At 44.1% G+C, this 13,653-nt stretch overlaps 1 protein-coding gene across 9 annotated transcripts in view; it reads right to left on the bottom strand.

Moving 5' to 3' along the window:
• The window catches only part of LOC118388078 (voltage-dependent N-type calcium channel subunit alpha-1B-like), a 233,316-nt gene that overhangs the window by 61,563 nt on the left and 158,100 nt on the right, over positions 1–13,653 (bottom strand). For all 9 annotated transcript variants that reach the window (XM_052525624.1, XM_052525626.1, XM_052525627.1 and 6 more), the window contains 7 exons: positions 12,401–12,513; positions 11,930–12,061; positions 3,833–3,905; positions 3,390–3,507; positions 2,999–3,066; positions 2,785–2,891; positions 618–680 (listed from right to left, as the gene is read on the bottom strand). In XM_052525624.1, the coding sequence (XP_052381584.1) occupies positions 618–680; positions 2,785–2,891; positions 2,999–3,066; positions 3,390–3,507; positions 3,833–3,905; positions 11,930–12,061; positions 12,401–12,513 (674 nt within the window). The remainder of the gene's footprint in view (positions 1–617; positions 681–2,784; positions 2,892–2,998; positions 3,067–3,389; positions 3,508–3,832; positions 3,906–11,929; positions 12,062–12,400; positions 12,514–13,653) is intronic.

The following is a 13,653-nucleotide window of genomic DNA, read 5'->3' as shown; positions in this document are numbered from 1 at the left end:
GTTAAACTCTCATCAATTCTGACATCAACACAGTGGAGACGAAAGCTGGTGCTATGCACAATGAAATATTCAGTATTCAGAACACACACACACACACACACACACACACACACACACACACACACACACACACACACACACACACACACACACACACACACACACACACACACACACACACACACACATACACACACACACATGCATGCATTTACATACATGCATTTACATACATGCATTTACACTCACGCACACACACAGTTGCCTTAACTTCAGTAAATAAGACAAGTATTATTAATTGAAATCTCAATCTATAATGAGAGCCACCAGTGAGCCACCACTGGGTTCTCCAGTTTCAAGCGTATCTCAACACTCTGGGAAGACTGGAAGGATCACAAGAATGGAGAGAGTGTTTTAACAGAGGGATTGGAAGGCTAGGTGGAGGAGGAGGGGAAAGAAGAGATGGAGAAGTGGATGGGGCGAGGAAGAGGGGGGAAAGGAGAGGAGGAACAAGGCAAAAGGGGAAGCAGGAGGAGGCGGGTATGGGCGAGAGGACGGGGAAGGAGAGGAGAGGGCGTAAAAATATTGTAACATTGTAACAGAGAGCAAAAACTCACGGTGAATGCACGCTGGAGACGGACGAGCTGCGAGAGAGTGCATCTCGATTTTGCTTTACAAAACTGTACATTCAGAACAAAAACAATAAAAACAAAAAGAAAGAAAGAAAGAATGAGACACAAACCAAAAGGATGTGGTGGGGAGAGGTGGACTCCATAAAGTGTCTGTCTGCCTGCCTGTCTGTCCACCTGTCCCCTCCACGAACAAGAAGGACTAGTCCAACAGAGCAACAACTACAATAGCGGTTAACACTTCAGCAGTAGGGGTAGTGTACACTATACAGTATTGACAGTTTGTAGTACTGTATTTTGTAGTGCTGTACACCACACACGGTTGCATACTGTGGTCAAGTGACAAATATTTATTGATACTAAACCCCTTCACTGAAGTGTTACCAAAGACATAAAACTGAACATTTTCAGAAGAAATAACACTCAAGTCAATGTAATTAAAGAAATGGTATCAAAGTGGATTTGCAAAGTTCAATACACAATGGGTTTACAAAGCCTTTCAAACGTAAGAGTGATGTTTTCAATCAAACAGACAATGGTCTTCGTTTAAAAAAAACATCATGATTACTTTTGTGAATAAAAGACGATTATGGATTCCCTTAATTAAAAGTAAAAAGCCTTGTGCAGATATCTAAAATGAAACATTTCCTCAGAAATGGCCTGGATCAACATAGCTTTGAAATAGACTGACAAATGAACCTCATTAAGGTTTCATCATTCTATGTTAAAAAGATAAAATTCAGATAAAAACACTGTCACGCCATGACCTTAGAGAGCCTTTTTTATTCTCTATTTGGTTAGGTCAGGGTGTGACTTGGGTGGGCAAATGTGTTCTATTTTTTTGTTGGCCGGGTATGGTTCCCAATCAGAGGCAGCTGTCTATCGTTGTCTCTGATTGGGGATCATACTTAGGCAGCCTGTTTTCCACCTGAGTTTGTGGGATCTTGTTTTTGTACAGTTACTGTGTAGCCAGCCTGCAGAACGGTACGTTCGTGTATCTTTTTTTTTTTTGGGTGTTCATCATGTACGCTTACCACGCTGCGCCTTGGTCTCATTCCAACAACGGACGTAACAAGCACAGATAAAACAAGTGGCTATTTATGGCAAATCCATCTTCAAAAGCAATCATCAGGATTGATGCAGTAGGCTACTGTCAATCTAAAATGTGTTTATTCATTATTCCTCTTGGTTGACTAAGAACTAAAATATTGTGTAATTTGGTCATCTGTCCATGAGAGATGAATTCATTTTTTCAAAGATTTGTTTTCTGAAACTAACCACCATTCTGACCTAGACCCGTATCCACAAAGCATCTCAAAGTAGGAGTGCTGATCTTGGACCAGGTCCCTCCTATACATATTATCTTATTCATTATGGTGGTAAAGGCTAAAAGGATCCTAAATCAAAACTGCTACTCTGAGGGTCTTTTTCAATACGTGCCCGGGTCATTGGGCTCACAGTCAAGACACAGAGGACATGTCATAAACATCTAATAGATGATGTGTCCCACATGGGCTGAGAATGACATTACTGATGCATTGTCATGTACAAACCAATGACTTATTGACTGTCAAAATGTTTTGTCAATATTCTTTATAGTGTACTGTTGTCAATAGAGCTCATCTTTACCTAGTACATAATGACATCCCTAATGCTGAAAATGACACAATTCAAGAATTAGTCCTATAGCCAATCCCAGTGGAGAGAGGGCATGGCTGCTTGGTTAGATACAGTAAATAGGTTATAGGAGATTGCTGATGTTGACAATGTTCTGATTGACTCCATCGGACTCTAATGCATGAATTAGTTGTATTGATGATCATGAAATAAGACTGAAAGGCCGATCAGAGAAACTGCTGCTGACTGGAGATCTGTTTCAGATCAATCATCTACTCCTGTCAGAAAGAGAAGGATCATCGTCAAAGCACACACACGTAGACAGAAACATGCCAGACATGTCAATTGTGTAGTTAGGAGAATGCAAATGGACAGAGGCGATAATCACAACAGAGACACATTGAGAGACAGTGATCAGAACCAAGACACCAACAGCACATTGACCATGAACAGAACCAGCTATATCTGATACTTGACAATATGGGAAAGACAACACAGGAAAGACCATGTTTAGAGAACATGTAGGTGGGCGACTTACGCAGCGATAGAGATGTTGGCTGCTGACATGGGGCTGACCTCCTTCACCTCCATGGCCTTCTGCAGGGCCAGCTTCTTATTGGCTTCTTCCTCCTGCTTCTCCTCATCCTGGACCAATAAACCAGAAGGGATGGGTTACCAGGGGTCATTTTATTCAGAATTGTTCTTTAAAGTTCCCTGGGTAGAATGTGGTTCTGTGGGTTCATCAAACTTACCTTGGTGAGCTCCTGTGCATTGGCGAGGTTGTCGACGGCGATAGCTAAGAAGACATTCAGGAGCGTGTCTGGTTGTAACTAAGCTCAGGAAAAACTTTAACACAATTTTAGTGGATTTCACGGCTGAGCCGTGGTGCATTGCAACCAAGCATCAGCAACAGACCGGATGTGGTGGAAATGTGCGAGGTTGAAATGGACAGAATTCACTGGGGGAACCCTCCTAAGGGGGTCCAGGAGCATGCCCCCCCCCACGGAAATAATTTGGCAAAGTTTACAGCTCTCATTGCAGCACTTGACATGAGATATTTATATTTAACTATATGAATATTTCATGCAGATGAAATCTCTGATATCCATGCAGTGGCACGACTCGGAGAGTCAGAGAGGATACAGTTTCCAAAGAGTGTGAGGACGATGAAGTAGACCGAGGAGAACATCCCCCGCCGTACGCCCCCCTGGGACTCAATACCATGATACATCACTGCATTCCAATCCTCGCCAGTCAAAATCTGCCATTGGCCGTTGAGATAGAGTAGAAAATTTAGTTTTTGGGGGAGTTGTTCAGTGTATGAAATGAAGAATACAAAATATTTAGTTATAATGTAGGGTCAACAATTAATACTTTAAGTAAATGTATAACACAGGCTAACAGAAAGACGAGTAATTTGGAGACAGAGACAAAAAGTAGTTAGACCAACAAATTCCACTAATTGCAAATTATCTTAGTTCAAAACACAATGATTTAATCTAGTCCAACATTCTGAAGGATAGAGCTCCAGAGTGAAAAGCCAAATGAGTTGGTTCATTAAATGGAGAGAAGAGGAGACCGAGTACCTGGAAGACGGTGAGAATGGCCGCCGGGAAAGTGTCGAAGTTGGTCGTTGGCGTCTCCTCTTCAAAATTAAACCTTGGAGAAAGAACAATGGACTGATTGAGTCAAATAGAAGACGTTTGGCCTGAGAGAGGACAGGCAGGATGTTCAGAATCAGATACATGGGTTTCCATCTACATGTAGGTTTGAGCGGAGTGCATTTTATGGTCACAGCAGTTGAAATGTGTAAATCCAGTATCATGACATTTGCAGTCATTGGATATGCTACAACAACCCTGAATTACTTAATGTTTGCCAACTGACATCATCTGGCAGACATACTCTTCTCCAACAAATAAACAGTTATAACTAATTCAATGCAACAACAGATCTCCATCCTCCTGTTTATCAGTACAAATACACATAGTATGCACACTCTTGGTACCCCCTGTATATGGCGTCGTTATTGTTGCTTTTTTATTTTTTATAAATATTTTCTTAACTCTTATTTTTCTGCATTGTATGGTTAAGGTCTTGTAAGTAAGCATTTCACAGTAAGGTCTACTACACCTGTTGTATTCGGGCCATGTGACAAATAAGATTTGATTTGACAGTATGATGTAGACATAATTAGGAGAAGAAACTCAGAGTTCAAGACCCAGGCATTCACATTGTTACTGTACCTTGTTACAGTTACATTACAGTCTCTATCTCTCTGTCTGACTCTCTATGTCAAACCTGCTCTTTGAAACCTTTACACACACACACTCCTACACACACCAACAGAACCTTGTATAATGTTATACACAGGTACAATAGAGTTCTGAGAGAATGTGGGGATTGACACTGTGCATTCCAAGGCTTCAGGTGAGGAGTGGTTTCAGAGATGGCGGTGAAGGTTGTTATATATGTCATCAAATAATACAGAGCCATGCAACACCAGGAAACACAAGCCACCATGGAGGGAGCCACACAGCTCCATAGCTCCGACCTTCACAGCACTCCTGATGTGACGCCTGAACAATCTACATGGTGTAGTGCAGAAAAACAGACAGTCTACGTCCCAAATGGCACCCTATTCCCTTCATGGTGCACTACTTTTGACTAGGGCCCATAGGGCTCTGGTCAATAGTAGCACACTATAAAGGCAACAGGGTGCCATTTGGGATGCAGCCAGAGAATGAGAACATGTAGAAGAGACCTGAACATCAGAGGTAGCTGTGTGTCTGTAGCTGTGACTATAGTTATTACACAAAACAAGACAGGTCAAAAACCTCCATTATAGTCAATGCAAAGCTCAGCGGAATAGAGGGTAAAAACAGATACTTTTAAATTGAGTAAATAAATAATTATGGGCTGTAAGCAATAAGACATGCCCAAGTATTATCCAGGTAATTTGTATGACCTTACCAATCACACACACACACACACACACACACACACAGAGGAAATGCTGCTCAAATTGTCAAGAACCCCCACCCCATCTTAAAATGACCTCCATTTTGAGGAACACACACACACACACAGAGGAAATGCTGCTCAAGTTGTCAAGAACCCCCACCCCATCTTAAAATGACCTCTTCCATTTTGAGGAACAAACCCGCCAAAACCTGAGTCCGCAGTCTTGAAACTGGAGAAGATGTGAAGAAGTGAGAAATAAAGATGCAATGGAGGGATGTATGGTCATCCCACAGAACAAGCACAAACCCCATGTTATAGATACATGCTACCTATGATGATCCTTCAATTCTAACACGGTCAAATGCTCACCGTCCCCTGCAACAAACGGATCATTTGTTTTCTACACTTCATACAGTGTTCAGAGAAGATGCACATTTTCATAAGAGCACTTTTTTTCATGCAGTTTTGTCAATTGTTGAACAATATCAATATCCATCAAAACAATGTTGATGGACTTACCTTAGCATTTGCAATAGCAGTTACATAGAGTCCTACACTGAGTATAACAAACATTTGGAACACCTTCCTAATATTGCGTTGCACCCCCCCACCCCCCTTTTGCCCTCAGAACAGCCTCAATTCATTGTGGAATGACAAGGTGTCAAAAGTGTTCCACAGGGCTGTTGGCCCATGTTGCCTCCAATTCTTCCCACAGTTGTGTACAGTTGGCTGGATGTCCTTTGGGTGGTGGACCATTCTTTTTGTTATTATATATAATTATTTATTACAAAAAACACAAGGAAGGGGTAACATTAAAGTATTAGAACATGAAGGACAAACAATACAGCATCAAGACACTATCAAACATGTATCAGTCTTTCCACAACACAGCCATCCTTATGTGTGAGGGTGCGTGTGCATGATAGTGATATGAAATATATGTCATAATTTCCTTTTTCATGATCACAATCTTGTGAAACCCAAACCCTCCAAGGACCCCCCACAGTTCCCGAACAGCTGTCCCTCAACCATTCGAGACCTGGGGTCGTGTGAGGAGAACAGCATCAGAGGAAGTGATGGGGTCGTGTGAGGAGAAGAACATCAGAGGAAGTGATGGGGTCGTGTGAGGAGAAGAGCATCAGAGGAAGTGATGGGGTCGTGTGAAAAGAAGAGCATCAGAGGATGTGATGGGGTAGTGTGAGGAGAAGAGCATCAGAGGAAGTGATGGGGTCATGTGAGGAGAAGAGCATCAGAGAAAATGATGGGGTCGTGTGAGAAGAAGAGCATCAGAGGAAGTGATGGGGTCGTGTGAGGAGAAGAGCATCAGAGGAAGTGATGGGGTGGTGTGAGGAGAAGAGCATCAGAGGAAGTGATGGGGTCGTGTGAGAGAAGAGCATCAGAGGAAGTGATGGGGTCGTGTGAGAGAAGAGCATCAGAGGAAGTGATGGGGTCGTGTGAGGAGAAGAGCATCAGAGGAAGTGATGGGGTCGTGTGAGGAGAAGAGCATCAGAGGAAGTGATGGGGTCGTGTGAGGAGAAGAGCATCAGAGGAAGTGATGGGGTCGTGTGAGGAGAAGAGCATCAGAGGAAGTGATGGGGTCGTGTGAGGAGAAGAGCATCAGAGGAAGTGATGGGGTCGTGTGAGGAGAAGAGCATCAGAGGAAGTGATGGGGTCGTGTGAGGAGAAGAGCATTATAGGAAGTGATGGGGTCATGTGAGAAGAAGAGCATCAGAGGAAGTGATGGGGTAGTGTGAGGAGAAGAGCATCAGAGGAAGTGATGGGGTCAGAGGGAAAGTGATGGGGTCGTGTGAGGAGAAGAGCATCAGAGGAAGCATTATCAGAGGAAGTGATGGGGTCGTGTGAGAGAAGAGCATCAGAGGAAGTGATGGGGTCGTGTGAGGAGAAGAGCATCAGAGGAAGTGATGGGGTCGTGTGAGGAGAAGAGCATCAGAGGAAGTGATGGGGTCGTGTGAGGAGAAGAGCATTATAGGAAGTGATGGGGTCGTGTGAGAGAAGAGCATCAGAGGAAGTGATGGGGTAGTGTGAGAGAAGAGCATCAGAGGAAGTGATGGGGTAGTGTGAGAGAGAAGAGCATCAGAGGAAGTGATGGGGTCGTGTGAGGAGAAGAGCATCAGAGGAAGTGCTGGGGTCGTGTGAGAGAAGAGCATCAGAGGAAGTGATGGGGTAGTGTGAGGAGAAGAGCATCAGAGGAAGTGATGGGGACGTGTGAAAAGAAGAGCATTATAGGAAGTGATGGGGTCATGTGAGGAGAAGAGCATCAGAGGAAGTGATGGGGTAGTGTGAGGAGAAGAGCATCAGAGGAAGTGATGGGGTCGTGTGCATCAGAGGAAGTGATGGGGTAGTGTGAGGAGAAGAGCATCAGAGGAAGTGATGGGGACGTGTGAAAAGAAGAGCATTATAGGAAGTGATGGGGTCGTGTGAGGAGAAGAGCATCAGAGGAAGTGATGGGGTCGTGTGAGAGAAGAGCATCAGAGGAAGTGATGGGGTCGTGTGAGGAGAAGAGCATCAGAGGAAGTGATGGGGACGTGTGAAAAGAAGAGCATTATAGGAAGTGATGGGGTCATGTGAGGAGAAGAGCATCAGAGGAAGTGATGGGGTAGTGTGAGAGAAGAGCATCAGAGGAAGTGATGGGATCATGTGAGGAGAAGAGCATCAGAGGAAGTGATGGGGTAGTGTGAGGAGAAGAGCATCAGAGGAAGTGATGGGGACGTGTGAAAAGAAGAGCATTAGAGGAAGTGATGGGGTCGTGTGAGAGAAGAGCATCAGAGGAAGTGATGGGGTCGTGTGAGGAGAAGAGCATCAGAGGAAGTGATGGGGACGTGTGAAAAGAAGAGCATTATAGGAAGTGATGGGGTCATGTGAGAAGAAGAGCATCAGAGGAAGTGATGGGGTAGTGTGAGAAGAAGAGCATCAGAGGAAGTGATGGGGTCATGTGAGAAGAAGAGCATCAGAGGAAGTGATGGGGTAGTGTGAGGAGAAGAGCATCAGAGGAAGTGATGGGGTAGTGTGAGGAGAAGAGCATCAGAGGAAGTGATGGGGTCGTGTGAGGAGAAGAGCATCAGAGGAAGTGATGGGGTCGTGTGAGGAGAAGAGCATCAGAGGAAGTGATGGGGTCGTGTGAGGAGAAGAGCATCAGAGGAAGTGATGGGGTCGTGTGAGGAGAAGAGCATCAGAGGAAGTGATGGGGTCGTGTGAGGAGAAGAGCATCAGAGGAAGTGATGGGGTAGTGTGAGGAGAAGAGCATCAGAGGAAGTGATGGGGTCGTGTGAAAAGAAGAGCATTATAGGAAGTGATGGGGTCATGTGAGAAGAAGAGCATCAGAGGAAGTGATGGGGTAGTGTGAGGAGAAGAGCATCAGAGGAAGTGATGGGGTCGTGTGAGGAGAAGAGCATCAGAGGAAGTGATGGGGTCATGTGAGGAGAAGAGCATCAGAGGAAGTGATGGGGTCGTGTGAGGAGAAGAGCATCAGAGGAAGTGATGGGGACGTGTGAGAAGAAGAGCATCAGAGGAAGTGATGGGGTCATGTGAGAAGAAGAGCATCAGAGGAAGTGCTGGGGTAGTGTGAGAAGAAGAGCTTCAGAGGAAGGAAGGTATGGGGTGGTTGGATAGGGAGAAGGGCACCTAGGGTTACCACAGCAACCAGCTCTATAACCAACTCATGAACCCTGCTTAGAGAGCCATTGGTGGTGGTGGTGTGTGTGAGAGCGATATTAAGCATGGGCGTGGTAAATTGTAGATTGTCCACCTGCAGATATGCAGCCTTTTCCCTCGTTCCCTTTCTCTTTCTAGGTTGGCACACTGGTGGCAGTGGTGGCAGCATGCTCTGATGCCACTGTGCAGAACTCCAGTGTTTACTCTGATAATAGGGATTGGATGTTGTTGTTTCGCCCCCCAAGGCATCTACAGAGACGTCATTAAATCAATCCTCAAACAGAGGCTTGTGAGAGGAGGCTCTGATACACTGCGATGGATTCTGCCACCCAACCCCCTCCTCCACCCCCCACCGCCTGAGACAATAGCTCTGCTCTTTGGAGAATGGGAGGAATATGCTCTAGTTAACAACGAGAAGGGAACGCAGGCGTTGGATCCGTTTCCATTAAAGTGGCCACACTCTAAATTCGAGTTTTGAGAGGTTCCCTGAAACACGTGAGGGATTCAATACAAAGCACACCTATAAAACACCATCTCTATCTAATAGAGTAAGTAATAATCAAATGTTTATATCTAACATGAAAACCACAAAATATCCTTTATAACCAATGAGAACGAAGTTAAGACGAAAGGGCCTACCACTGGGAAAAAAATTGGTTGGATCTAAAAAAACAAATCCCTTGTTGTTTCAGCTTACTTTATCAATGGAATCAAGTTGCATCAACTTGGCAAGTTTCAACAAGTGAATAAAGATGAATACTAAACACAATTCCCCCCAAAATAATTCCTACTGCATTATCTTTCCATCCTCCCCATTGTTCGTATGATCATTTGGTTTGAGCATTTGATTTCCAAGATGGCGTAGCAGTCAGATGTGTGTTTATCTTTGTCTTATCCCGTGTTAAATAGCCATTTTTTTCTTGTATATTTTAATCTCAATTTCTATCTACTAACTAAATATACTTTCCTGCAACCCACCTCACCCAATGTGGTACAGATCTGCTATTTTTATTCCATTCTCTCCACCGCGTCACCGGATTTCTGCCGCTCTGGATCATTACACCGGATCATCCCAGCTCGCTCCTCTGTCCCGAAGCAAGCACCAAGTAGCCTTGAGCTAGCCTTGAGCTAGGCCCATATACCAGCTGATTCTAGGGCTACAATACCTATTTTGCCAACTGGCCTGGACCCTTTACTGTTGACAAGGAACCCCGCCGATCCATCACGACTGGTCTGCCGAAGTAATCGCCCGATGTGTTCTCAACATGCTATTCCATTACGATGTCGCCAAAGAACCACCTGCTAGCCCCAGCCCGCTAGCTTTTCTGAACACTGTGTCCCTCGCTTGTCTAGCGTAGTAGTGACTACCGAACGGCCCCCTGACTCACCTTGCTGTTCATTGGACCCTATGATCACTCAGCTACACAGCTGATGCCCCCTGGACTGTTTCAATAACACAGTACCTCATTTTGTTTATCTGTCGGCCCCAGCCTCGAACTCAGGCTCTATATGTACCTAACTGACCCGCTCTGCCCATTCATCGCTATTTGCCCGTTGTCTTAGCTCTCCCGACCAACACCTGTGATTACTTTATGCCTCTCTCTAATGTCGATATGCCTTGTCTACTGCTGTCTCGGCTAGATCTTCTTCACTGTAGAGCCCTCAATCCCAATCAACATGCCTTAGATAGCTCTTTTGTCTCACTACACACACATGCGGAGACCTCTCCTGGCGCCTCCATTTACAAAACCTCTCTCATCATCACTCAATGCCTAGGTTTACCTCCACCGTATTCACATCCTACCATACCCTTGTCTGTACATTATGCCCTGAATCTATTATACCGCGGCCAGAAATTTGCTCCTTTAATTCTCTGTTCCCAAAGCACTAGATGCTGAAGCTGGAGAATTATATCTCCCTTACTAACTTTAAGCATCAGCTGTCAGAGCAGCTTACTGATCATTGCACCTGTACATAGCTCATCTGTAAATAGCAAATCGCCTCTTTGGGCCATTTATTACCGTACCTCCCTAATCTTACTACATTTGCACACACTGTTAATCCCATATGTAACTCTGTTCTTTTTGTCACACTGCTTTGCTTTATCTTGGCACGGTCGCAGTTGTAAATGAGAACTTGTTCTCAACTGGCCTACCTGGTGAAATAAAGGTGAAATAAAAAATATGAGCAATTGATTTGAGCTTTTCACAAATCTCCTGCAGGCAGTTATGTCCTGCAGACATTCAAATCCCTGTGGAGCAGGAGACTGCTCTCTCAAACCGTTTACTTTCCCTACCTCCCTGGATTTTAATGAGACATTTGTCTGAGGCTGGCTGATAGGGATGCAACTTCTGCAGTGTATAATCAACTCAATCATTAACTGTCTGAGTTCAAATATAGAAGTCTATTAATGCCTTTTCTCTGTCTCCCATGTCTTTTCATAAGGAGTCGGAACATAGGTGATTATAGGAAAATGGATTAAGACTCATCACGATAGGCATGTGGCCCAACAGCTGAGCACCATGTGCATGTCAGAGTGTTTTCACACATATCCATCAGCCTAGACTAACGTGGCAATTATGACGGGACAGCCAGTTTTAAATGAGCATGAGACCATGGCAACCATCTCTCTTTCTCCCTCCAAATAGCCCAGTTGGAGCGCAGCACCCGCCAATGCTGTCATTCTGGAAGACAGGTGAGAATATGACACAGGAGTTTCCCTCAAGAGCTCTAACCTCTTACCTGCTACAATGTTGAGGATATAATGGGAAAGGTAGCTTATTTTGACTCAGAGCGCTGAGGTAAAAATCTAACAACAACGTAAACTGTGTAAACCAGACTAAACAATGAGGAAGGCATTTTGGCTGGCCTCCGGTCTAAATAATAAACAGTGTCCCACCAGATGGTGTGTTTGTGGCTGTCGGCAGGCAGAGAGGCGATCAGGTAGGTAGGTAGGTGTGGTGTGTGTAGGATCAGAGAGGAGACAGGGGTGAAAAGTTAGGGGTCAAGGGTCAGGTTCCATGGAGGAGTGTGTAGGGAATACTCACTGTCCTCCGAAGAGCTGCATGCCCAGCAGGGCAAAGACAACGATGAAGAGGAAGAGGAGGAAGAGCAAGCTGATAATGGACTTCATTGAGTTGAGAAGAGACACTACCAGGTTCCTCAGGGAGTTCCAGTACCTGGGAAAAGCAGAGAGAAGAGAAAGGAGGAAGAGAGAGAGAAAGAGATGGAGATAGTGGTGAATGGACAAGGAGAATATAGGGAGGAAAGGATGATGGGAGGGTTGATTGTGGTACTACCGGTAAATAGATCCACATTTTCCATTTTTGTTGTGAATTACATGATTATTGACTAATCTAGTGAGTATAAAATGATTGCAATCTAACTTTAATAGGATTATAGACTGACAGAGTGGGACAATGCTAAACATTGCTCTGAGGAAAAATTATTCATATTGTCACCACATTTGATTCTGAATGTATGTTGATATCTTGTATGAGAAATGTGTGTTCACTCACTTGGTAAATTTGAATAACCTGAGCAGACGAAGAGCCCTCAGCACACTAATGCCATAGGATGCCCCTGGTTTGATCATAGACCACACCACCTCAAGTATACTCCCTATTATCACCTTTGGAGAAGAGGACAGGAGAAAAGGCGAAAGAGCTACTGTAACAAAGTAGCTACTACTTGTTACTCAGCAGCTAATCACTGTCACTGATTACACACTACCAGTCAAAAGTTTGGACACACCTACTCATTCAAGGGTTTTTCTTAATTTGACTATTTTCTACATTGTAGAATAATTGCGAAGACATCAAAACCATGAAATAACACATGGAATCATGCAGTAACCAAAAAATTGATAAACAAATCAAGATATATATTATATTTGAGATTCTTCAAAGTAGCCACCGTTTGCCTTGGTGCCAGCTTTGCAGACTATTGGAATTCTCTCAACCAGCTTCATGAGGTAGTCACCTGGAAGGTATTTCAATTAACAGTTGTGCTTTGTTAAAAGTTAATTTGTGGAATTTATTTCCATCTTTCAGCCAATCAGTTGTGTCAGTTATTCTACAATGTGGAAAATAGTAAAACAACTAAGAAAAACCCTGGAATGAGTAGGTGTGTCCAAACTTTTGACTGGTACTGTATACATACACACAGTCCCTTCAGAAAGTATTCAGACCCCTCAACTTTTTTTCACATTTTGGTAAGTTACAGCCTTATTCTAAAATGTTAAAGGTTACTTTTTCCCCCTATCAATCTACATTCAATACCCCATAAAGACTAAGCAAAAACAATATTGAATACATTTTTTGCTAATTTATTAAACATTTCAAACGGAAATATCACTTTTACATAAGTACTCAGACCCTTTACTCAGTACTTTGTTGAAGCACCTTTGGCAGTGATTACAGCCTCGAGGCTTCTTGGGTATGACGCTACAAGCTTGGCACACCAGTATTTGGGGATTTTCTCCTATTCTTCTCTGCAGATCCTCTCAAGCTTTGTCAGGTTGGATTGGGAGTGTCGCTGCACAGCTATTTTCAGGTCTCACCAGAGATGTTCGATTGAGTTCAAGTCTGGGATCTGCCTGGGCAACTCAAAGACATTCAGAGACTTGTCCCGAAGCCACTTCTGTGTTGTCTCTGCTTTGTGCTTAAGGCTGTTGCCCGGTTGGAAGGTAAACCTTCGCCCCAGTCTGAGGTCCTGAGCAATGTGGAGCAGGTTTTCATCAAGGAGCTCTCTGAACTTTGCTCCTTTCATC

Source organism: Oncorhynchus keta, chromosome 9, assembly GCF_023373465.1.
Source record: "Oncorhynchus keta strain PuntledgeMale-10-30-2019 chromosome 9, Oket_V2, whole genome shotgun sequence".
Taxonomy (NCBI): domain Eukaryota; kingdom Metazoa; phylum Chordata; class Actinopteri; order Salmoniformes; family Salmonidae; genus Oncorhynchus; species Oncorhynchus keta.
The sequence above is the reverse complement of the archived record's forward strand: the minus strand, read 5'-3'. Positions and strand labels throughout refer to the sequence as shown.